At 39.9% G+C, this 25,572-nt stretch overlaps 1 protein-coding gene across 1 annotated transcript in view; it reads right to left on the bottom strand.

Moving 5' to 3' along the window:
* Window positions 1–943: 943 nt before the first annotated feature.
* DISC1 (DISC1 scaffold protein) overlaps window positions 944–25,572 on the bottom strand; it is a 415,073-nt gene continuing 390,444 nt past the window's right edge. Inside the window, 2 exon segments of the mRNA XM_075542777.1 lie at window positions 944–1,063; window positions 1,065–1,256. Coding sequence (XP_075398892.1) covers window positions 944–1,063; window positions 1,065–1,256 — 312 coding nt within the window.

Raw genomic sequence — 25,572 nt, 5'->3', positions numbered from 1 at the left:
GAACTCACTACCTTTTTTGTGCCCCCAAAACTTATCAATAAAACGGTTTTTACCCTACTTAAAAAAAACTCACTTGAGCAATGTGAAAAAAATAACTAAGGAAGGAAACACATTGTCAAATCTATCATTAAAGGGTGGTTCTGGATACTTGGGGACTAACATCCATCTCGGCCCATGTAAAGATCTGTAAACACACACGAGTATGATAACGTCTGGAAAGAATGGAAATGCTAAAAAGAACAGCAACAATGAGAAGCAGAACCAAAATAGCTACGTTTTCCACAAATTCATCTCATGAAAGTTGTGCTACTAAATATAAAGGATAAATGAAGAGGAAAATGTTTTAGCTAGAGAATTGTCAACTTGTAATTAAATAACTGGAAAGATAGACACAGGGTGAGACAGAAATATCCCTTCATCCAATTGTGTATCCATCATCTACCCTTAGAAGAAATAACCAGTGATGAATGAATTTATCCACAGATCAAAATGCAATACACGGCGCTTCATGTGAATGCATAGTGCTAAGCCAATATGATCTAATTCCATCTTTCTCACTAGTAGCTAGTTTTCATAAAGATATTTGAAATTACTGATGAAAGAAAATCCTATTGTTAGGCATGGTAAAGAGCTATCTTGAGTTCAGCCTACATGTACCTGGGAATGGAGAATAATTGAACCCCAAATCATGAGTTTTTGATACTCTGCTGCCTAATTACATAGCAGAATTAATATGAAGGTGGATTTTGATTTCTTGATATTGAGCAAAGCTGACAAAATTGAGTGAGTCATAATTTAGTTCTGATTCTTTCATTTACAATCCCATAAACCCAGTTGTAAGTTTGTTGAGAAACTGCATTCACTTCAGTTTTACTATGTGCATGCCTAAACTTGATATTTAATCTTTAGTGGTCATGTTTAGCAATAAAAAATATTGGATTCCTTACTGAAAATTAGAGAGGAAGTAATACATACTGAATAATCTTAGAGATCTGAGGTGTGCCCTGCTATGAATAACAGCTGCATCTATCTGTTTCCAAGCAGTGCAGAGGCATGGGTTAACATGTGTAATTTTTAATGTCGTCTTTCATAAAATAACAACCTAGCAAGTACTTAATCTGCAAGATGAAAAGGATATGAATGAGATCTTCATTATGACAATGTATTGCTGTGTGAAGTTGATCTTCTAAGCTCAATAACTTCTTGCCTATAGCTTCACATCTTTCGCCAAATTCTTCAGAAAGGATGTAAGACTCCTGGGCAGAACAAAAAAGAAGACATCATTGTGAGTTTCAGACATTTTTCAGGTGGGAACAGAGACAAGCTTTATCATTGCCACACTACGGGATGATTTCCCAGCACAGCAACCCCATGTTGGGGCCCTTAGTTAGTGTCTTGTTAGAGCCTCGGTTTTCCCTGAAAGTCACTCTTGAATGGACTTGAGCCACATGTCAAACTGTGTCCACAAAGCTGCAGAGGTGCTCTCTCGTCTCTGGTCAATTCAATAGGCAAGTTTCAATATGTCAGCTCTCCATGTGAATTCACCAAGGGAAGAATTACTCCTCCAGCCGCATCTTTAGGCAAGATAACAATGTAATAGAAAATCTAACAAAAGGAGGAGGATTTCACTGAGCTTACCCGGGAACATGAAGGGATGCCGTTAGGAGCATAGGTATCTAATAGAATATGGAGCATTGGTTTCCACCCTGACCCAAATCTCTGCAAACGAGAGCCTCTAGGAGACCTCGAATGCCATGAGGTCAGTGTTATATACACAGCCACCACCAGGCCCGCCATGGATGTTCCTTTCTTTCTCTGAAATGTAACCCCTTCAGGGTAAGGTGGGTGAGTTCCCATAGCTCCTATCTTCGGGTCTTTGGGCACATATTTTGTTGGATGAGTTCACAAATCAGTAAGTCTTGGATATCTCTCCTTTATGTTTTCCACTTATAGCCACCTCCCTGCCAGAAGCATATCCTCTTTAAGTCATTTTCCTGCTCAAAACGACACAGAGAAGAGTCCAAACTTTGCCATTCTGTGACCTGGAAATAGTTTCATCCCCTCAACTCTCCCAAACGCAACCGAATTTCTGCCATTTGAATGGACGTCATGGTCTGTCTTCAGACCCTCCTTTCTGTGCATTCTCTCTCATCCTTCCTCCTAAACCCATTCTGACCTTTATTGCCAGGTATCAAAATATCTTGTAATTGTTCGGATATATGTAAAGTCCCCTCAAGGAAATGTAACCTCTTTATGCACAAGAGTCATGGGTTAATCATTCATTTCAGAGCACCAACTATAAAGTTAGCGTACACCAGGCCACATATTAGTAGAGGAACCAAATAAACACTATCAAGACAATAGGGAATCTTGAAATAGAGGGGAGGAAAAGAGAAGAAAAATGAACTAAGCTTAATCACACATAAAATTCCCAACTAATAATGAAAGACAATGCACACAACAAAGAATTAACCATACAGAAAGGAAAATATATATTAATGTTAAGCTGAAGGATTACAAAGAAAGCCACAATTAACCCCAAATAACAATAAAATCCCCCGGGATGGTAAGACTTACTCTGTTAAAAAGTATTTAGAGATGCTGAAGTATATATCAGAGTCCACAAAAACAAGGCAATCTAAGTATGTAATGTAACATTCTCTATATCAAGTCTGGGATTGTTAGTGGCCAGTAAGGTGATTTCCATTCATGGTAATAATGCATATCCCAGATGGTCAACAATATTATAATATCTTGGAGTATATGGTGAGTATTGGAGTCTAATTGGCTGAAAGTAAGTGTGCACGTGAGAGGAAAATCTAGTGACGACAACATACAATGTCAGAGACGTACGGACACAAACAAGAAGATGTGAAGAAACAGGAAGATTTTTTCCATAATGGACTACCATTTCAGTGATATCGAGGAGTTAGAAAATGCATAAAAAACACATGCACTTTTATACTTTATTGCTCCTAGAAGTACTAGCATTACCATGAAAGGATGCAGAATGACGGGGCAAGTGACAAGGAAGCAGGGATAAAGGGCAATGAATAAGACAAGAGTCATGCAAGAAATAAATGAAGCACTAAGAACAAGAACTCCCAGAGAAAATGAGAGCATGGTGAGACCACAAGTCACACAGAAAGGAGAACAACTTAACATAGTTACAACTGAAAGTACACGTAGAGAAAACAGAATCAGAACATGCAATCAAATAATGTAAGACACTCTTTTAAAATTAATAAATCTTTTTATTGGGGCTCATACAAGTCTTGTCACAATCCATACACACATCAATTGAGCAAAGCACCCTTATACATTCGTTGCACTCATCATTCTCAAAATTCACCTTCCACTTGGGTTCCTGGAATCAGCTCGGTTTCCTTTTTCCTCCCTCCCCCTCCCTCCCGACTCTCCCCTTCCCCCCTGGTCCCTTAATAGTTTATAAATAATTATTTTAAGACACTCTTAAATAAAATCAACTCACTTGATCCTCATATTAAGCCTAAAACAAATATGAAATCAATGCTGAATTAGATAAAGTTAAAACATAACCTCACAAGTCCAAACGTAGGAGGAGCCTTCAAAAAGTTCATGGAAAACTGCAATTAAGATACAATAGAACATTTCTATGAACTTTTTCAAACCTCTTCATATCATCTCCGTTTCTTCTTGAGAGTAATCTAAGATCATGTAGCAACAATTTTACACAGAAAATGGTGGACCAGGACACCCAGATGTTCTACAACAAAGACCAAACCAAACTCGCTGCTAGTGAGTGGATTCCAATTTCAAGCACCCATCTAGGACAGGCTATAACTGCCCTTGTGGGTTTCCAAGACTGCAGAAAGCTACAACTCTAGAGCAAAGTGAAGAAGATTGAAGACACATGGCAAGATTTAGTCCTGTGGACGAAAGGATCACACAAACCTAAGTTTCCACAACACTGAGATCAGAATAACTAGATAGTGCCCAGCTCCCATTACAGAAGGCTCTGCAAAGGAACGGGCTGGAGAGAGTGGGAGAAAAATGTAGAGCCAAAATTGAAATCATGAAAGAGACGAGGCTTCTTGGTCAGACAGAGGTCATGGGAACCGCAAGACACTGGCTCTGAGTCACCTTTCAGGTCTGGAGATGAACTCAGCTCATGACTCAATTTTCAAAAAACAACAGAGAGGTCTACAAGGTGAACAACAATACAAGAGGGTACACGCAGAATAAAAAAAATTGTATTTTTCAGTATATGAACTCCAGGGCTGAGGAGCCTATGGAGAGAGCAAGGAGATTAAGGGTTTCTGGGGAGAACATTGAGGGAGGGGGAGGGGAAAATGGAGCTGATGAGTTCAAAAAGGAAGAGCATGTTTTGAATCGGATTGTGGTAGCAACTGTACAACACTGCTTGATGTGCTTGCACTTTGAAATACTATGATATCTGGCTGAGCTCCCAATAAAATTGTTTTGTGAAAAAAAAGAGTATCATTTACTGAAAGACACTGTTCAGAAGACAGGGAGTGTTCAGAGAAAAGGGCATGGACCCAGAAACACAGGGAAGAAGTGGGACACGGGATATTACATTTTAGGGATTGCCATCAAGGATATGAAATAAAATAGACATAAATTGTTCACTAGACAACTCATTCGCTCTGTGAACTCCCAAGTTCCTAATCCAAATCAGAACGAGAGAGCAGAGACTATTTTACATGAATATTTCAAAATAAAAAATGCAAAAGACACAAAGCAGGGTAAGTAAACAAAGGCAGACAGTTCCAGGCTATATATCTAATACAAGAAGATACCGCTTTCTCCCACGAATATCGGGGCCATTTCTCCAAGAATATTGACCAGGCTTTTGCACAAACCACTACTTGTCTGACATTCTCACTCAACTGAGAAAAGTCTGAGTATGACCCAGGTGGCTATTATTTGAGAGATTTGTAGTTTTATTATAAGGGTCTCATTTAGAATCTTAGAAATAGAATTCGTTTCATTCTCAACCGAGAAGTGATTGTTGATAAAAGAGGAAATTTTCATATTTCTATCTATCTGGTGAAAATGTTTGCTCTGTACAAAGGAATCTTATAGGTCCACAGAGAGTATCCTGCCTGTTTATTCTTTTTGTTTGTTTGTTTGTTTGTTCTTAACACCAGAGACTACCCATTTCTGGGAGGCCACAGCAATGTGCTCATCTAGAACTCTGCTACTCAGCCATCCAAGTTGGACCCATTATTGCTCCCCTTGAATCTGGGTGGCTTTTAAAACTCCTTCAAGGTTGGATATAGAGATACACACACCCCACCCAAAGGGGTTGAATAGCAGAAATGTGAGAGAAGGGAGACAATGGAAAGTGTAAGATATGAAATAACAATATATGATTGATCAAGGATTCGTGAAGGTGGGAGGATGGGGAATGGAGGGGAAAACAGAGGACTCTAGTAAAAGATGTTTTGGAAATGATGATGGCAACATATGTACAACTATGCTTGATACCATTGATGCTTGGAATGGTATAAGAGCTGTAAGAGGCCCCGATAAAATGATCTAAAAACAAACTCCATCAGTGAGGATACAAAGGAGTGGCACCTCATGACCTCCACGGCTCCAAAGCATCTGTCTATTTTCTCAGATTACTTGCTCTTAAAGCACAGCCTCCATCCTGGGAAGCTGTCCAATATGCACTGGCAGACCATGGGTAGATATGCCGGCAGACAGACGCAGCTAAGGCCCCAGCCAACAGCTAGTATCTGCTGCCAAACATGTTAATGAGCCTTCACATGATTCTGTGTCCCTCAGCTGCGGGCCATGGAGCTGATGCCCCACACACAGTGGAGCAAAGCCATCACACGGTGCCCTGTCTGAATTCCTGACCCTGTCTGTGAAGAATGCTTGTTTAAAATGAACAGTTAGGAGGTGGTGCATTCTTATACTGCCATAGTAGCTGGAACAGCCCATTGTACAGATTAGAACAGGGCCAGGCTCCCGCATGGATAGAGAGAATTGTTACAAATGCAAGCATGCAGTGCACCTTCAATGATTCCGAGTTGAAGAATAAGTTTGAACATTGACTAGGTCTTTCGAGCTCAATAAAGTACTTCTGCCTAATCTCAGGGCAGGGGAACACCGAGCCATGCTTGTTGTTAGGTGCCTTTGAGTTGGTTCCAACCCGTGGTGTCCCGATGTGCAACAGAAGGAAACTGCTAGTCTTGCGGCAGCCTCCTGATTCCTTTTACGACTGAGGCCATTGTTGCAGCCACTGTGTCAACCCAGCTTGTGGACAGTCTTCCCCTTTGTCAACGCCCATCTGCTGTACCAAGCATAAAGTCCTTTCCCAGGGACTGGTCTCTCCTGCCAATGTGCCCAAAGCACATGAGATGAAGCCTCCCCATCCTGGCTTCTAAGGCACATGCCAGCTGCACCTCTTCCGAGATAGATTTGTTTGTTCTTTGGCAATCCATATTCTTTTCCAGCGCCATAATTCAAACCCAGCCATTCGTCTTTGTTCTTTCTTCTTCCAACTCTCACATGCATAGGAGGCAATCGAAAATACCATGATTTGGGTCAGGCACACTTTATTCCTCAAAGTTACATGCTTGCTTTTCAACCGTTTAAGGAGGTCTTGCGCAGCAGATTTGTCCATTGCGATGTATCATTTTATGTTGTGACAGCTGCTTCCATTGAGGATCCAGGCAAGATGAAATTCTTGACACCTGTAATCATTTCCGATGATTTTGTTGTTAAATTGTAATCGGTAGTAATTGTAGTGTTTGACCTTCATCAACAAGTGCTTCAAATCCTCTTCATTTTAAGCAAAGTAAGCTTGTGTCATCTGTGTCTGGAAGGTGGTTAATAAGCCTTCTTCCGATCTTGATGAAGCATCATTCTTTCTCTATATAGTGACTAACCCATGATGGGGGCTTCAAAGGGGTGACATAAAAAATTATTCCTAGCAAGTGCCGCTTTTGTTAATCTCCCTCCCTTGGAATTCTGCACATTGTGTTCCAGGTCCTCGAAGGAGCAGGTACGTCAAGAGGGCATGCTTCCTCCAGTACTCGTGATGGCCGCAGGGGCAAGCCTGGGAAGCAAGGGCGCTAGCGACTGGTCAGGTCACCCGCGGGTGGTCGGGTTATTTGAGAGGAATAACAGGAAGAGCAGGTAAGTTATGCGGACAACAATGAGTTCCTTCTTCCTTAGTAAGAACTGAAGTCTCGTTCTCTGGTCTTATTCATCATCCCGACAGATTCCAAATGTGTAGTCTCTGAGCCATGTCCAGTAGCTCATCACACATGAGGCTCCTCTCAATGTGAATGTGTATCTTGGGCTACCATTCTTATGAAATTAAATGTGTATGTGAGCAGGGGGTGGATGAAGCTCCACACAACTGGTATTCACCAATTGAAGTACACCCACAACGATGTCTCTATTAAGTCTAGCATGAAGTGGAATTGTGTAGGATTCACAATTGTGAAGAGATGACATAAAGTATCTGACATTTCAAAGATTCTTAGAAAACTATCCAGAAAACTATCTTAGAAAACTATTTGTCCTGCCAAGTATTCATTTTTTAGTAATTCATCATTTTTTCTTTCTATATAATTCTATTATTTATCCAGAGGCATAACTATCTTTCCCCTGGTTCAGAATGAGAAGACACTAGATCAGGTAAATGTCCTTAGGGAAGAGCACATCTTCCCCTCTCTCCCTGGCCAGCTCCTCCTCTCTAATTAACATTCTGTATATTGCATTATTTCTAGGAATGCCTCTGGACCCCGAAATCTCCCATCTCACTTCACCTCTGGGCTTGGGGTGTTTACATAGTCTTAACAAGTTGTGTTTCCCTAAAACATGGCATTATCCTCTGCGGATGTAACTGACTGCTTACTGACCTGTCTCCCACATTCGATAACAACGGAAGGATGGCTTGACATCCCTGTAGTGCCAGTGACTGACCCCTGCCTAGCTCATTTCAGAAAGAAATGAACAGAGGCAGTTCGATTTCACCACGTCTTGAAGAAACGAATCTGTTTCAGCTAAGCCCTAAGACTAAACAGCACACCTGCTCTGAACCAACGGCAGTCATGGAGGCCTGCTTGTCTATACGGAATGCCCCTGAAAGGGATTTTCTTTCTTTCTTTTTTTTTCATCTCAGAAAAAGTCCTGAAATCTTCCACAATGACCCTCAACATGGGTATGATTCAGTAGCACAGATCAGCCAGACAATATTTCAAATGCAATTGCTTAACTCACCTCAAGATCAAAATCTGTAGACTTCAAAGTATAGGCAGAAATTTTCAGCTGGGTTGAATTAGAGCTGATGTCAAATTCCTGTCTTACTCACCAAACTCAGGGAGCAGGATTTGAGACAGAAAATAAGATTTCCTTCGTGGGGCCAGACTTTCCCATTGAAATGACATGCTGAAAACATCGATCTATGAAGTTTTAGATCCAGATAGGTAATACATTCATTTGCTAGCCTGAGCATATTTCTAACTGTGTATATATAAACTCCATGGTCAGATCTTTGAAAAATTAATGATCTTATTTACATTTATCATAAAGTTTTCTGTGAAATCTGGCCACTGCCCGTCATCAGTTTTTGGTTTATAGTGGCTTACATGTTTCGATGACGCTGGGAGTTATCCACTGGTTACTTCAAATGCCCACCTGGTCACCCATTGTGTTTTAATAGAGCTGCCGTGTAAGATAGACTAAGAAGAAAGACCTGCTGGTCCACTTCTGAAATTAGCCCATGAAAACCTTATGGTCACAATAGTATCTTGCCAGACATGTGTGTCTTGCCATTAGGAGAGATCAACCATAAGAGGAGGACTTTGTGTTTGATGGAGTAGAGGACCAGCAAGGCTGTGGAAGAACCGCAATGTGGTGGATTGGTACAGGAGCCACACAGTGACATTGAACATGCTGTCAGTTCTGAGGATGATACAAGACCGGGCACCATTTTTTCAAAGCTGTATGTGAGGTTTTCATAAGTCGGAGCAAACTTGACATGTGGGAAATAACAATAGTTGATATTCTAAAACCAAATGTGTTCAAACTGTCTCTGCCACCAGTGACGTCTACAGACACGTTCTCTTGGGAATGTACTTCTCTTACTCTGCTGAGTTTAGCTTTAAAAGAAAAGGTGCAATCGAAACAGTGGCGTTCCAGGATATCTACTTGGCCAGTTAAATTCAAGGCAGACAGGTTAGTTCTGAAAGTTTTGGTAACTTTTCAGGATTTCTACAAGCTAATCTTGATAGATTTTTCTCAAAGGACATGGGATGACTAAGGGAGCTAATATTATGAAGACATGTTAAGAAAAGTAAAACTGGCATTGAAAATAAAGAGGACAGTAAAAATTAATAGACAACTTTACCACCACAACAATGTACTTGCTCATTTTTTGAGGATTCCAAGGGCTGTTCTATAAAATTTTCCTTTGAAACCTCATTAAATCCACCCACACAGACTTCTTACCCCTTCAGACTTCTTACACAACCTCCAACGTGTATAGACCTAGATGGAGGATATATTGAGAAAAACAGTTTCACATGTTGTACTTTTTTTGATAAAAGTCTCTATGATGTTATAGCAACACCTTCTGACTGTCGTATAATAATAAAAATGTTTTTGATAAGAACAGGTGTTTTATAGCAATATCTCATAAAGCTTTATCAAGAGTGAGGAGGAAATGATATTTATTATTTTTGTAAAATGCATATTTGGAAAGGAAAACTGTTGAAGTTAAAAGGAAGGTTAGGTGGGTTCTGTCATAGCAGTGAATTTTAGATATGAATGGTCTAAAATATAATTCCTTGGTAGATATCTATCATGAATTGAATAGACATGCTATACTTTGGATTAAGTCATTGGATTAGGAATCTAGAAAGACAGTGGGATACTACACAATGTCAAAGAACAATAATACACATGTGAAACACCCCATAACATGCATGGAATTGGTGAAATTAGTCAAGCATTGCAGGACAAATAATTGTAAAAGGCTACTGTTATTAACAAGAAGTTCTCCCACACACAAAGAAACAGACTTTGATGGTGAACAGAGGTGAGAGTGTGGGTTAGTCTGAGTAGACTAGAGGAACAAATTCATGGACACTGATATGTGTTTAAGAAAGAACTTTATATATAAGAGCAAATGAATATTGAGAAAACATCCCAACCCAGTCCAGATCAAGTCCATAAGTCAGATTGTGATATGTGGGTCTCTTGTGCCAACCTGGCCAATAAGAACATGTGGGGTTAATAAGGTCACAGTTTGATTGGAGGGCAAAGGGATAAATGGCTCAGTAAGCCCTGCCTCTCACTCTCTTGTTCTCTGGTAATCAGCTGCCTTAGCTAGTTCTCTGCCTTAACGTGTGAGCTACACTACCTGTGGGGCACCGAACCCGTGAATGGTGTCACTAGAGCTTGAGGTTCCTTCGGGACCTGCTTTGCCACATTGCTGGTATATAGATCACTTGAACTTGGGACTGTCAGATCCTGTCATCTAGATGACTGTTGGTGACCCGCCTTGCTGTTAGCTGCCTGTGGCCAGACTGATGGCATTGCTCCACAGAACACTCAGCTGTCTGCTTTCTTCACTTTGGATCCAGCAGCCCTCGAAAGTTGAAGGACTTCCAGTGTATTAACTGCTCCATGGAAATGAGTAGTGCTCTGTACTGATGCATGGACCGATTAGCTGTTATATTCCTTCATGCTGTATATATCATCTATATCTATATATAGTGAAAAGTTTCCTGGTTTTGAGTCTCTAAAGAACCCTGTCTAACACATGAATATTAGCCCATTTGTCTGATACAAATCTATAAAGTCCTCTTCAGACTCACAAAACACATGCAATGATGCCGAATGCAGGAAGATCGCAGGCCAGTGGGTGCAATGTCTTGTGAATACAGTGGCAGTAGAAGCATCTCAGCTCTGGTAGAGGTCTCCATGTGGCTCCTTCAGTTCCCAGCACAGGGTCTTTCAGCATAGTGCCAAATGTTTTGTCAGTAGAGCATCCCTCAGGGAGTGAACCAAAGAAGAAAGTGTTGCCTGTCTCCAAGGAGGAAATACAGGAATTCCCAGAATCCTCAGGGGAAGGCCATGCCCAACCAGAGGCCTCATTGGCTATAAAGTGATTGGCAGGCTAGACTCCACCCCTTCATTCATAATCCTCTCAAAGTGACAAAAGAGTATATAACTACCACAGAAGGGAAGGGAAGAAATGGGAAATCATAGGCTAGAGGGTAGGCAGGGGTTAACTTGGGTGAAGGGAAAGATAATATTCAGCAAAAGGAAGAACGAAAACTTATGGAAATAGGGCAAGACATTAGGAATTGCTGATATAAAAGTTGAATATAAAAATGATGATCTGCTCTGTAAATCCTCAACTAAATTACAATAAAAAATAAGTCAATAGGACAAGAAATTATATATATATGGAGATATATATATATATATATATATATATATTTGGAAAGCTATTAGTAGAAAGGCACTATGACCCCTAAAATGGTGTCAAGCAACAGAAAACTAAAACTCTATGATTGAAGTAAGCAATATAACTATGATTTTCAAATTAATCTGAGAAAATCAACAAGTACCCGTAAAATATCTACTTACTTGGGAAATACATTGTGCTGTGCTAATTATATGCATAACTAATTGCCTTCATGAACAACTGCTTCTTTAACCATAAGACCAAAAGAACCAGACAGTACCTAGCTACTAAATATTTTTTTATCAAATATTCTATAGAGGAATAATGATCAAATGGAGGCAGGGTGAGCCTCTGAAAATATATTACCTTGAGATGTACTTCAAACCTTAAACCAGAATTCCCCTGAAATCTTCTTTAAACCAAACAATAAAAACTAAACTCCCTTAGTGCCATTGAGTAGATTCTGACTCCTAGAATCCCTATAGGAGTGAGTTGAATTGCCCCTGTGAGTTTCTGAAGCTGTAAATCTTAATGGGCATAGAAGCCTAATCTTTCAGCTTAATTAGTAAAGAATGCCCACATTGGGCATTGTGCTCTTTTAAGACCCATCTTTGTGGGATCAAACTGCCAACAGCAATTCGAAAGTTTAGGTAACAAAACTTAAGTGGCAGTGAATTTATGAAAACAGTGCATCAACAATTGGAAAAGGAAGTTGAGACCAGTGTTATAATTTGAAGAATGTAATGAATATCACTGAATTTACAAGACGTTGTTGAATTAGTGTATGCTCTTTTGTAGATATTCTCAACATTTTTTTAGCTTTATGTAAATCATTTGTTTCTACCCTTGCTGGGATTGGGTGATGTAGGCTCAGTATCAGTGGGCAATGTGTGGTTCTCCTATGCAGCTTCCATCTTGGATAACATGTGCTTTGCTGTAATTCAATTAGCTGAGGCAGATTATCATTTTAAGCTTGTAATAAGATACTAACAAGAGCAGTTTATGCATAAAAATAAGAGAATTGTTTTTATGGCCACAGAATTTGTATAATGAGAGTCATAGATGACACGATAACGAAAGATTAGATTAAAAACCTGTCTCTATGGTTATCAAGACACAAGAAGTTGTGGATTACTGAGACATCGATAGTATTTACTTTTTTTACTTCATACACCCATACTTATAAATGAAAATGACTTGAGCCTTATGATACTTGCTCTGTTAACTCTCATTCCTTGTCCTATAGCTTGAAGTAAATCACATGTGATTACCAGTATCTGAGAGTTCAGCTGAAGTATTAAAGCATTTTCTTAGCTCAGTATTTAAAAAAATAACAGCCTTCTGGATGACAGTGGAAGTCCCAAATCTATTTGCAGGGTCCCCACATAGACTCAGCCTCCAGGGACTCCCCTCGGATCGTAGTCCAGCGTGTGACTAGCCTGGCTATGACAGTGAGCATTGTAAAATTGGTCACAGAGTAGTTTGGCTAAAATGTAATATCTTATCATTTGATCTCTCTTTTGACCCATGTTAAAGTTGTTTCAATTTTTCATATTTTCTGCTTTCTTCTAGGTTGAGGTTTTTGTCTGTCTTGTTACTGTTTTCTAAATATTTTTTTGCTTCTCATTCGTATTACATATGATTTTCTGTAAATGAATCCAGGATAGGTAAATCTATAGAGACAGTAACTGGATTAATAATCACCTAGAGACACTACAGGGAATCTCATGACAAAAGGCTTGGTGAACTATGTGAGGACATCAAGAACATCATTCGTGAAGAAAGAAAAAAGATCAAAGTGGATTTCAGGAGAGACCTGAAAGGAAAAATGGGAAAAAATTATAGAGTCAAAGAGCTGAGCAGAGGACACATAAATGGATTTTGGGCTTGCACTTAATTCTAGAACAATTAGTTTTATGACATGACCGTGTTTGACGCTTTCCCTCATGAAGAGATTCCTGAAGATATGGGTTCTATTAGAAAACTGTGGTGAAGAAACTAGATGGTGCCAGACTATCAGAAAGAATAATGTGTGGGGTCTGAAAGGCTTGTTTTAAAACATGCAGCCATCTAAGTGAGGAGTCAACTAAGTCAACATGGAAGAAGTACACCAGCCTGGGTGATATAAGGATTATAACTAAGACAACCTAAATCTAAAGGAGGAGATAGTATCAGAGCTTAAATTGTAAACACCTGATTTGCAGGAGGCTCTGGATGCCAGTGGAAACCCAGAATCCATTTGCAGGGGCCACACAGAGATTCAGCCTCTGGTGTATTCCCTCCAATCATAGTTGAGGGATTAGAACATCTCTATTATCAGAGAACATTGCAAAGTCAATTATTCCATATGTAGGTCAAAATGTAATATCTTATCCCAGCTTGTCCTTCTTGACCCATTTGAAATCTGTTTCTGTTTCTTAAAAAGTGAAGGCTAAGTACACGTGGATTGAGCCCCTTGTGAATGTCCTCTGACCATGGACCAGGGATGTATTCACATAGCCTTGCTATCATGAAGAATGCACTGGAAAGCGGATTGATGCAGATGCAGTTAGGTTAGAATTTATCACCCTTTCATTTGACCTTCCTTATGATCCATTTAAATTTGTTCTCATTCTTAATATTTTCTGCATTCGTTTCAATTTTATTTTTTGTCCATTTTATTTGATTATTATTCTTGGTTCCTTGGGGGAATAACAGGGCAGATGGAGGGGACACAGGGAGCTAACAATGATAAATACATGAATGAAGAAAATGTCCTAAAACTGAATGTGGTGATGATTGGACAACTCTTATTGATGTAATTGAACTATTAAGTTATATGTTATCTGAATATATTTTTAAAAACCCTTTTTCCAAGTGAAAGCAAGAGGAGAAAAAAGGTAAATTTACAACACTGTCAAAAGTCTATACCAAACTTTCTTGAATTTGTTATTTTCAGAAGGAAAAATATTGGACAGATATTAAGTACCTACTGTGGATCAGGCAGCAGTTTAAGTGCAGAGACTATAAAGGTCCACTTTTCATAAAACATATTCTATTATGGATGAGACAATTCATTGATATGTAAATTTAAAGCGCTGAATAAAATATTTCAAAAAGCATCCAAAGAAAGCAAAGTAAAATATTATACTTAAATGTGCAAAGACCTAACGTTAGGAAACCTAAGGGGAAAACATGTTCAGCATATCTTAAACTGAAAGAACTCAAGAAAAAATTAAAGCCTCAAGTTGAAACATTGAATTATTCTATGGGCAAAATATTGAATGATGCAGAAATCCTCCAAAGAAGATGGAGAGACTACAGAGTTACTGTACTGGCTGACATTCAACCCCTTTAGGAGGTAGTAGCATATGAGTAAGAACCCATGTTGCTGAAGGAAGAAGTTCAAGTTGCATTGAAAGCAATAGTCAAAATCAAGACTCCAGGAATTGATGGACTCCCAACTGAAATGTTCCAATAACCTGATAAAGCACTGTAAGCACTTATTTGTCTATGCCAGGAAATTTGGGAGACAGTACTTTGCCAACTGACAGGAAGAGATCCATATTTGTACTCGTTTCAATGAAATGTAACCCAACAGAATGCACAAATTATAGAATAATATCATAAGCAATTAAAATGTTGCTGAAGATCCTCCAACAGCAGTTTCAGCAGTACATTGATAGGGAGTTGCCAGGGGTCCAGGTCAGTTTCAGAAGAGAGGATGTGGAACAAGACATCTCATTGCTGATGCCAGATCTTGGTTGAAAGCAGAGAATAACAGAAAGGTGTTAACTTGCGTTTCATTGACTATGCAGTCATTTGACCCTATGGATACTAACAAACTATGGATAGCCTTGGAAGAAGGGGGATTCCAGAACACTTCATTGTGCTCCTACGGAATCTGTACATGGATCAATAAGCAGTTGTGCAAATGGAATAAGGGAATACTGAATGGCTTAAAATGAGGAACGATGTGAGGCAGGGTTGCATCCGCTCACCATATCTATTCAATCTGTGTGCTGAGCGAATAACCCTAGAAACTGGATTATATGCAGAAGACTGTGGCATCAGGATTGGAGGCAGGTTTATTAACAGTCTTCTATATGCAGATGACACACATTGCTTGCTGAAAGTGAAGACGACTTGAAGCTATTCCTGGTGAAGGTCAAGGACTGTAGCCTTCAGTATGGATTACAACTCAACGTAAAGAAGACCAAGATCCTCACAACTGGACCAATAGGTAATATAATGAAAAATGGAGAAAAGATCGGATTTGTCTTGGATTTTGTCTTGCTTGGATCTATAATAAATTCCCTGGGAAATAGCAATCAAGAGATAAAACAATGCACTGCATTGGCCAAATATGCAAATATGGCACATGACCTCTTTAAAATGTTGAGAAGCAGAAAGGTTACGTTGACAGCGATGAATCCACAAACACCTGAAGACAGCGAGGGAACTGAAAGACATTATACTGAGTGAAATTAGTCAAGCACAAAAGGACAACTACTGTATGGGCCCACTGCGGTGGGAACAAGCAATGAAAGAGACACATGCTCAGATGGTAGGGCATCCAGTCTGCTGACTGGGGGGCCAGACAGCCTGGTAGAGCGCCTGACTGGGGCCAATGAACCATACATCATCCACTTTAGGTAAGTATTTCAAAGGTCACTAGGCTGAAGGACACCTCATGTCAGCTGAGATCAAATGGTCAAGGGCCGGTTGGGGGGTTGGGGTGGGGGGAAGAAGGGTGTTTCATGAGAGGCTGACATATAAGTCTTTGAGGAGGTTCCCCAGACAAGGTAGTCAGCCCTATCAGAGGGAGCAAGGATACAGATGGGAAGAACCACGCCAGAGAGGAGCAAGGCAGCAAACAAGTCTGGGGAAACACAAAGGCATGCCTGTGGGTAGGAAAGAGGGAGGACTCCTTTCCAGGGATGGGGAAGAATGACTGGAAATGCTTTGGGGGATTTTAGTGCCTTTGGTGATGTGTACCGGATGGACCACATTGACCTAGGTTTCTGAGTGCATCCTGGGAACCCAGGCCGGGTGCGGAGGTGTGCTGGGACACTGAATCCTGGACCTTCAAGGTGCTCACAGCATGCTCCAGAGGCTGCACCAGTGAAATCCCATGTGGGAACTCCACGGGGTGAAGAAGACTCTACCTTAGACACACCTAGAACTTGAGAGCTTGCCAGAAAATACATGGTGTCTTCGGAAGCAGAAGAAAGATGCAACATGGGACAAATAAGATCTCTCTTATTTGTATTAAAACATGTAGTATTCTAGCAAACCAGTGATGGTCATTCTGTGTTACATGGCCTTTGTTCATATTAGGGTATATATCAAAAGTTTTATGTCATTGTGGACTACCTTCTTGAAGCTGTGTTATGTTTTGGTTTTGTGTTTATTTTTCCTGTTTTTAAATATGTGAAGCCCAGGATTGATGAAACTATAGGCATAGCAAGCAGAACAAGGAGTTGAAGGTGTGGGTGTGGGGTGGGGGTGGAGGAGGGGAGAGAAGCAGGCATGTGGGGGTGGGGTGCCAAGGAGGGGGAGGGGAGATGATGTCAAGGAAACCAGGAAGGAATAATATGTTTGGAAACTGATTATGGAAGTGATGGTACAATTCTGCTTGACATGACATGTGTGTTAACTGTCAGGTAATAATAAATAAAAAGAACAACAACAACAAAACAACATACACCCAGGAATGGGTTTGGGGCTTACACTAAATCCTGTCTCCAACTTAAGAATTAGTAGTCCTTACATTATGGTGCTCCTTGATTCTCGCCCTCAGGAAGGGAAAACAGAGGAGACGTTGCTAGAGCAAAATGTGGTGAAGAAATGAGATGGTGCACAGCTATTAGATAAAATAACGTCTGTGGTCTTAAAGGCTTGTCTCCAAACAAGAACCATCTATGTGAGATGTCAATTAAGAGCACACGGAAGAAGCACATCATCAGTCACAGTGACCATCATCAGTCACTGAAGGATTGTGAAGCATATAATCTAAGTTAAGGAGGGATTAGTATCAGAGCCTGAAGTGTGATTTGCTGATGGAATGACGGTGGATGACATATGGATGACAGTGGAAACCCAAGATCCATTTGTGGAACTGCATAGGAAATCAGCTTATGGTGAACTTCCTCTACCCACAATTGAGGGATAGGAGGAAAGCGATCATTAAATAAGGTGCATTAGAGAGTTGAGCAGAAGATTAAAGACATAAATTTGACTTGAGCAGGTAAAACTGTCAGTAGATCCCCCTTATAATGCTTGCTGAACCTGATATGGTTTCCAAAACCTTCTGTATGTTTGGTTTGTATTGCTTTGTTTGGTGTCTGTACACATTAGGAAGTGTCTCAGAAGAGTTAGGTCATTGGGGGTCACTCTCTTGAAGTTGTGTTATGTTTTTTTGTTTATTGGTATATGAAGCCCAGAATTAATGAACCTAGAGATATAGCGAGTAGAATAAGGGATTCTGGGGGAGGGAGGTAGAGTGGTGTTGGCAGGGAAAGGGGATACAATGTCAAGGAGTCTATGTAGAAATGTGTGGAAACTGACTGTGGTAACAAGTGTACAATTCTGCTAAGCATGATTGAACTATGGAATGATATGATACATGTATTAATTCCCAATTAATGATGTTTTTTTAAAAAGAATGTTACTTTGGGATGAAGGCGTACCTGACCCAAGCTATGGCATTTTCAATTGACACATAGGCATGTGAAAGTTGAACAATCAATAAGGAAAACTGAAGAAAAATTTATGCATTTGAAATATGGTGCTGGGGAAGAATACTGAAAGTACCGTGAACTGCTAAAAGGACAAAGAAATCTATCTTGGAAATAGTATGTCCAGAGTGCTCCTTGGAGACAAGGATAGTGAGACTTTATCTTATACACTTTGGCTAGGTTATGAGGATAGACGAGCCCCTGGGAAAGGATATCATGCTTGGTCAAGTAGAGGAGTCATGAGAGAGGAAGGCCGTCAACAGGAAGGACTGACAGACTTAAGGGCTGACAGACTGCAACAATGGGCTCAAGCAGGAGAAAATGGTCAGGATGGTGCAGGACTGGGCAGCGTTTGGTTCTGTTCCACAAAGAGTCACGATGGACTGGAATCAGCTCGACTGCACCTACCAACAACAACAACAACAACAAGAAGGGAGTGGAGGTTTGGGGGGGGGGTATAAGTAATGAATAACAGTATGAGAAAGAAGATAATCTTTTGAAACTTTGGTTATGATTGAATGATTAAATTGTATGGTATGTAAACTATATGCCAATAAAACTCTTAAAATAACCATAGTGGGTCAGTGTCTTTGGCAGTATGCACTGAAAGGGCCACATTGTCCGGGGCTTCTAGGTGCATCCTGGGGCCCCAGGCCAGATGACATGGAGCGCTGGGACACTGAATGCTGGATCTTCAAGGTGCATCACATGCTCAGGAGGCTGTATCAGTGAAACGTATGAGAAAACTCCACTGAGTGAACTGGACTCTACCCCAGACACACTAGTACCTGAGGACATAAGTCAGAAAAATACATGAGTCTGAGGAAGCAGAAGACAGCTGTACCAAGACTGTTGAACTGTTGGTAGGTAGACAAACATGGTCTTTCTACATCAGTGCCCTACATGCTGATTAAGAAATGTATTATTCTGTCAAACCTGTGACAGACATTCTCAGTGATTATTATAAATCTTCCTGAAAATTTACCCCCATTGTTTGTGTAAATAGCGTCCAACCATGAAAGGATTGATTCTGTACAAATGAATAATTCAGGTACTTGTGATGTGGAGTTAGCCTACATTGGCCCAATATCCCTCTCTCAACAGGGCTTAAAAAAATTAGTTCTGGGGTTAAATACTAATGGCAGATCGTTATGCTTCAGGGGTGGATCAATAAGAGTATCTTCCATAAAATCATATGATCTGAAGGGATTGGTAGGTTTGCAGAAGGCTATGGATGACACTGGGAGCCCAAGATACATTTGTGGGATCTACATAGGAAATACGCCTCTGGTGATCTCCCTCTCTCCGTAAGTAAGGGGTGGGAGGAATGTGGTTACTAAACTGAGTGCATGGGAGAGATTAGCATGGAATATCAAAGTGTAGTCTTGTTTTTGTGCATGTTGTTATCTCCATGGATCTGTCTAAATAAGATAGGCTGGATGCACAATCTGGAGGAAAAAGCAACGGGACCGACAGTGCTGGGGGGATATGGAAGAGGAGGAGGTGGGGGAAAGGTAGTGGTGTTAAAAAACCCAGGGACAAGGGAACAACAAGTTATCCAAATTGGTGGTGAGCAGGGTGTGGGAGACCTGGTAGGGCCTGACCAAGAGTAATGTAACTGAGAGGAATTACTGAAACCCAAATGAAGACTGAGCATGATAGTGGGATAAGAGGAAAGTCAAAGGAAATAGAGGAAAGAGCTAGGAGGCAAAGGGCATTTATAGAGGTCTAAATAAAGGCATGTACATGTGTAAATTTATATATGAGGATGGGGAAATAGACCTATGTGCATATATTTATAGGTTTAGTATTAAGGTAGCAGAAGGACATTGGGCCTCCACTCAAGTACTCCCTCAAGGCAAGAATAATTTGTTCTATTATACTGGCATTCCATGATGCTCACCTTCCCGACAGAACCACTGAATACAAAGCAGGTGAATAAGCAAATGTGGTGAAGAAAGCTGATGGTGCCCGGCTATCAAAAGATATAGCGTCCAGGGTCTTAAAGGCTTGAAGGTAAACAAGCGTTCATCTAGCTCAGAAGCAACAAAGCCCACATGGAAGAAGCACACCTGCCTGTGTGATCATGAGGTGCCGAAGGGCTCAGGTATCAGGCATCAAAGAACAAAAACTCATATCATAGTGAATGAGGAGGTGTTGTATAGTGGAGACCCAAAGCCCATTTATAGGTCACTGGACATCCCCTTAAAGAAGAGTCTCGGGGAGGAGACAAGCCAATCAGGGTGTGATATAGCAACCATGAAATATACAACTTTCCTCTAGTTCCTAAATGCTTTCCCCCCACCCCACCCACTATCATGATTCCAATTCTACCTTACAAATATGGCTGGACCAGAGGATGTACATTGGTACAGACAGGAACTGGAAGCAAAGGGAATCCAGGGCGGATGATCCCTTCAGGACCAGTGGTGAGAGTGGCGATACTGGGAGGGTAGAGGGAGGGTGGGTTCGAAAGGGGGAACCGATTATAAGGATCTACTTATAACCTCTTCCCTGGGGGATAAACAACAGAAAAGTGGATGAAGGGAGACATCGGACAGGACAAGATATGACAAAATAATAATTTATAAATTATCAAGGGTTCATGAGGGAGGGGAAAGCAGGGAAGAAGGGGTAAAATGAGGAGGTGATACCATTCTCATGTTTTGAGAATGATGAGGGCAATGAACGTACAAATGTACTTTAAACAATGGATGGATGTATGGATTGTGATAAGAGTTGTATGAGCCCCTAATAAAACAATAAAAAAGGAATATCAAAGTGTAAATGCATTGGAGAAATGAGTATAGAAGACCAAAACCTGACTTGAACAGTAAAAGTTTTTTCAGTTCATCTTCCCTCTGATACATGCTAGACATGATCTAGCTTTCTATATATGCATATATATGTATGCATGCATATATACATATATGTTATATATGTATTTGTTAGTTCATATTAGGGTTTATCTCAGAGGTGTTAAGTCATTGGGGACCACCCTCTAGAAGCTGTGTTATATGCTTTCCTGGTTTTTGGTCTATGAAACCCATGGTAGATGGATCTTTAGGGACAGCAAATAAAATAAAGGTTTGGGGGTTGTGGGGTACAGTGTGTGTGGGAGGGGGATAGGTAAAAGGGAGATGATGTCAAGGAGTCTAGAAAGAAAAAGAATGTTTGGAAGCTAATTGTGGTAGCAATTGTACAATACTGCTTGACATGATTGAACTATTGATATGATATATGTGTTAACTCCAAATTAATAATAAAAATTTGAAAAACTATTAAAATAAACAAATAGATGGAACTGTAGCATTAAATATGTTCCTCTTGGGCCATTTTTCAAACTATTTACTCAGCAAATATGTCCAGAAAAATTATATGATTTTCTTTGTAAGTTTTATATTGTCTACATAATGATCACTTATCTCAGAAAACAATGCAAAAAATATCTTTCACATCTACTTGAAATATGTTTTATGACAAGAATTCCTTTTTCTAATCACTGAAGGTAATGGGTGCTATAGTAAGATCTGAAGAAATCAGATGGTCTCTGACAAGCAGAAAGAAGTTTATATTATACTAAATATTTAGGGAAAGTTGTACTTTACATATCATCATTTGATCCAAAAATATATTTGAACAATGCACACTACGAAGCTGGAATTGTCCCCACGTATTACTTCACCTTTATTAGGAACTGAGTGGCATGCAGTTTCAATCTGTTATCTTAAAAAGGGGGTAGAAATAAGAGTTACTGTATGATAACTATGGGGCCCGATGGTGTAGTGAACTGTGTTGGGCTACTAACCACAAGGTCAGCTTTAGGAGACCACCAGCCACTCTGCGAGAGAACGTGAGACTTTGTCCTCCCATAAAGATTGACAGCCTCAGAAGTCCACCCTGTCCTAGGGGGTTACCATGTCTCATAATTCACTGACTGGTAATGAGTTTGGTTAAGAAACAGATTCAAAAGTTCTGAAACCCAAGATGGGTCTTTCAGTGTCCAAACTCTTTCATTAAAATGACAATGTTCCAGTATTGATACAAGATGATCCAACATCTCCATTGCTGCACTTTTTCATCGCGGTCAAGTTGATTTAAACGCATGGCGACATTACAGGACAGGGCAGAACTGCCTCTGCAGGATTCCAAGACGGTACAAGTGACTGTGCACAGTTGTGGAAAGCCGCATCTTGTTTCCTGCAGAGCCACTGATGGCTTTTCTAAACTGCTGACCTTGCATTTAGCAACCCAGCGTGTCTCACAATGCCACCAGCACAGTTACTCTTCAAAGTTAGAACGTTTCTTCTAAAGAAGCTTGGAGTCAACCTCACCTTGGAAACATGTAACATGAATTATCCGTTGACTTCCACATAGCAAAATGTGTTCTGAAATGTTTACTGCGTGAGTTTGAAGAAGGAAAATGTAGATCTTCAAAATATTTATGAAAATTGTGATAAAGTCCTATATTTTTCATAGTCTAAATTGTCCTACCCTTCCATGTGTGTGCCCTTTCACTATTCTTGTTTATTTTCTACTCGTTGAAGCTGTTTTCTGGCTTTGCAGTGTCCAATGCTTCGTCTCTGTATACATTGCATAGCCTCCCATACTTAGAAGAAAAAACACTGCCATCTCATTGATTATAACTCATAGTGACCCTGTAGGACAGAGAGTCACTGCCCTTCTGGCTTTCCAAGCCTTTAAATCTTTTAAAGGATGCAGACTGTGGGTTTGAAGCACTGACCTTATGATTGGTAGCTCAATGCATAACCATCTAGCTATCATGGGTCCATTTACAGCTTCCCTTAAAAGTCCCTTAATACTTAATGCTTTTTCAAATATTTCTTACCTTTTTTGTCTTATCCTGTAATTTGTGATTGAATTCTTTTAATATTTAAAACTATGATAAATTAAAATTTATTATAATTAAATAGCTGAAAATATTGTAGAACACCATATCTAAGCAACCGGAGCTGACATGATCTATATAATGCAATTTTCTGAATCACCGCCCAAATAACCCCAGGAATAAGGTCTAAAAACCAAGACACTAAGACCGAAAACTTTTTGTTGGACTGTGTAATGAATACAAGAAAGAAGAAAATATTCTAGAATTGATTGTGGTGATGATTATACACTGTTTTCAATGTTTAACCTACTGAACTTAGGATATGTGGATTATATGTCAATAAAACCATTGAAATATTTAAAAAGAATTCCTTTTTCCACATGAATATTGAAATTTTATTGTCATATTTGAAATGCCAACCACCAGAGGGGAATAAGTTAAGAAACTATGAATTCATCTTTTTTACTCGACATAATGCAAGAATCCCTTCAATTATCCAAGTCACATGCAACACCCTGAATACATTGGGTATTTATTTTAAAAGCATCCAGATGTCAAAGTGGTAAGAAAGGCATCTGAAATATTTAGGAATCTTTAGGTCTAAGCAAACAATCAACTCTGAAAAAGTATCTGTATACTTTTTCCTATGATGGTCTTGAGAGACCAGTTCTAAGAGAACTAATTAACAGAAGCAGTGCTACAATAAAAGAAAAACATTGCCTGATAATTCATATATGTTAATTAAGCTGTGGTTTCTAGTTTCACATGGAGAAACACTTTGAAAAATTCTATTTTATACTGGATCATTATTTTTAAAGATTTGGTTTGCTTTCCTATTAGCATGCTTAGCTTAGACATCACAGTTGAGTAAGACCAAACGCCACTAGAGCCTTCTGAGGACTAACTTGTAAATGAGTTTCCCTGCATCATCTACCACTTAGATGATGTTTATTTAATACAAGGACATGATTCTGAGAATTGTGATATCAGACCATAAGGTCTATTTGTGCAAGATCATCAAAATGAGCTACAGTTGGAGGTCAATAATAAGGGGAATGTGCTTTTCAAGGTACCCGCTCTTGCACTACAGAGAAATGTTGAACAGCAAACAGTAGAGGCACTTTGGAACAGCATCAAATACGAACTCATGTTAGGTATCTCTGTTTTAAAATTTAAATTCAATTTCTTCTTTAATTATGCAGCTACCAGTTTGTGCGAACTATCCTTTTTAAATGCCAAGGTGGTTTCTTATTTGACTGTGTAGATCCTAGGTCCCCAAAGTTGGCTGATCATTGGAATCACCCGGGAATCTGGTGGAAAAAAAAGATTCCTTGTTCTATTTGTAACCTAATGAATCAGAATCTCTAGGAGGAGGAGTTGAGGAATCTGAATTTTAATCTGATCCATGGGTGGTTCCAATGATCAGCCAACTTTGGGAACCTAGAGTACAGAGCATAACAGATTATGGATAACACTGCAAGAAGTGAGAATCTCAGAACACTTGATGATACTCAAGTGCAACTTGTACATAGACCAAGAGACAGTCATTCGACAAGAACAAAGGCATCCTGCAGATTCAGAACCAGGAAAATTTGCATGTGGGTTGTATCTTTTCACAATACTGACTCAATCTGTAGACTGAGAAAATAATCGGAGAAACTGAATAGATGGAGAGGAATGCAACAGCAATCTTTCAAAAAGACCATTAACAACCTGTGATATACAGATGGCACAACTTAATAAAACTCAGGCCACTTACTGAGGAAGATGAAGCACTGAAGCATTCAGCATGAATTACACCCTGAGACAGAGAAAACAAAACCCTTACAACGGAACCAGGAAGCAATATCATGAGAAACAGTTAAAAGATTAAAGTTTTATTTGGATCCACAATCAAGACCCATGGAAGCAGTTGTCAGGAAATCAAATGATGCATTACACTGGGCAAACCTGCTACAAAACTCTCTTTAAAATGTTAAAGAGAAAAGATGTTATTTTGATGACTCAGGTGCATCTACCCCAAGCCATGCTATTTTCAATCACCTTCGATGAATGCAAAAGGTAGACAAGGACTAAGGAGGACCAACGATGAATTGATGTCGATGAATTACAGTGTTGGCCAAGACTATTGACTATACTGTTGGCTGCCAGAGAAATGCACAAATCTGTCCTGGAAGAAGTGCAGCTGAAAGGGTCCTGTGATTGACAAAGTAGAGGGTCAGGAAAAAAGAGAAATGCCTTTGAGATATGGATCCACCCAGTGGCTGCAAAAATGGGCTCAACCAGCAATGATCGTGGGAATGGCCTGGAGCTGGGCAGTGCTTGGCTCTGTTGTACATGGGGTCTCTGCGAGTTCAAACAACAAAGGCCAACATTCCATCCTGACACTCTTTACAACTGCCATTCTTTACAAACTACAGTATGTTTTACATTCTCATTCAGAGCCCCAGCCACCTGGAGCTTTGTCAAAAGAAATGGGGGACTATATCTGTAGGGGTCTCTAATCTTCCACACAGGACATCATGCTCCGTCCTCTGGAAGATTACGAGTAAGAAACCATTCTC

Source organism: Tenrec ecaudatus, chromosome 1 (assembly GCF_050624435.1).
Source record: "Tenrec ecaudatus isolate mTenEca1 chromosome 1, mTenEca1.hap1, whole genome shotgun sequence".
Taxonomy (NCBI): domain Eukaryota; kingdom Metazoa; phylum Chordata; class Mammalia; order Afrosoricida; family Tenrecidae; genus Tenrec; species Tenrec ecaudatus.
This window is presented reverse-complemented; position numbering and strand designations above follow the sequence as displayed.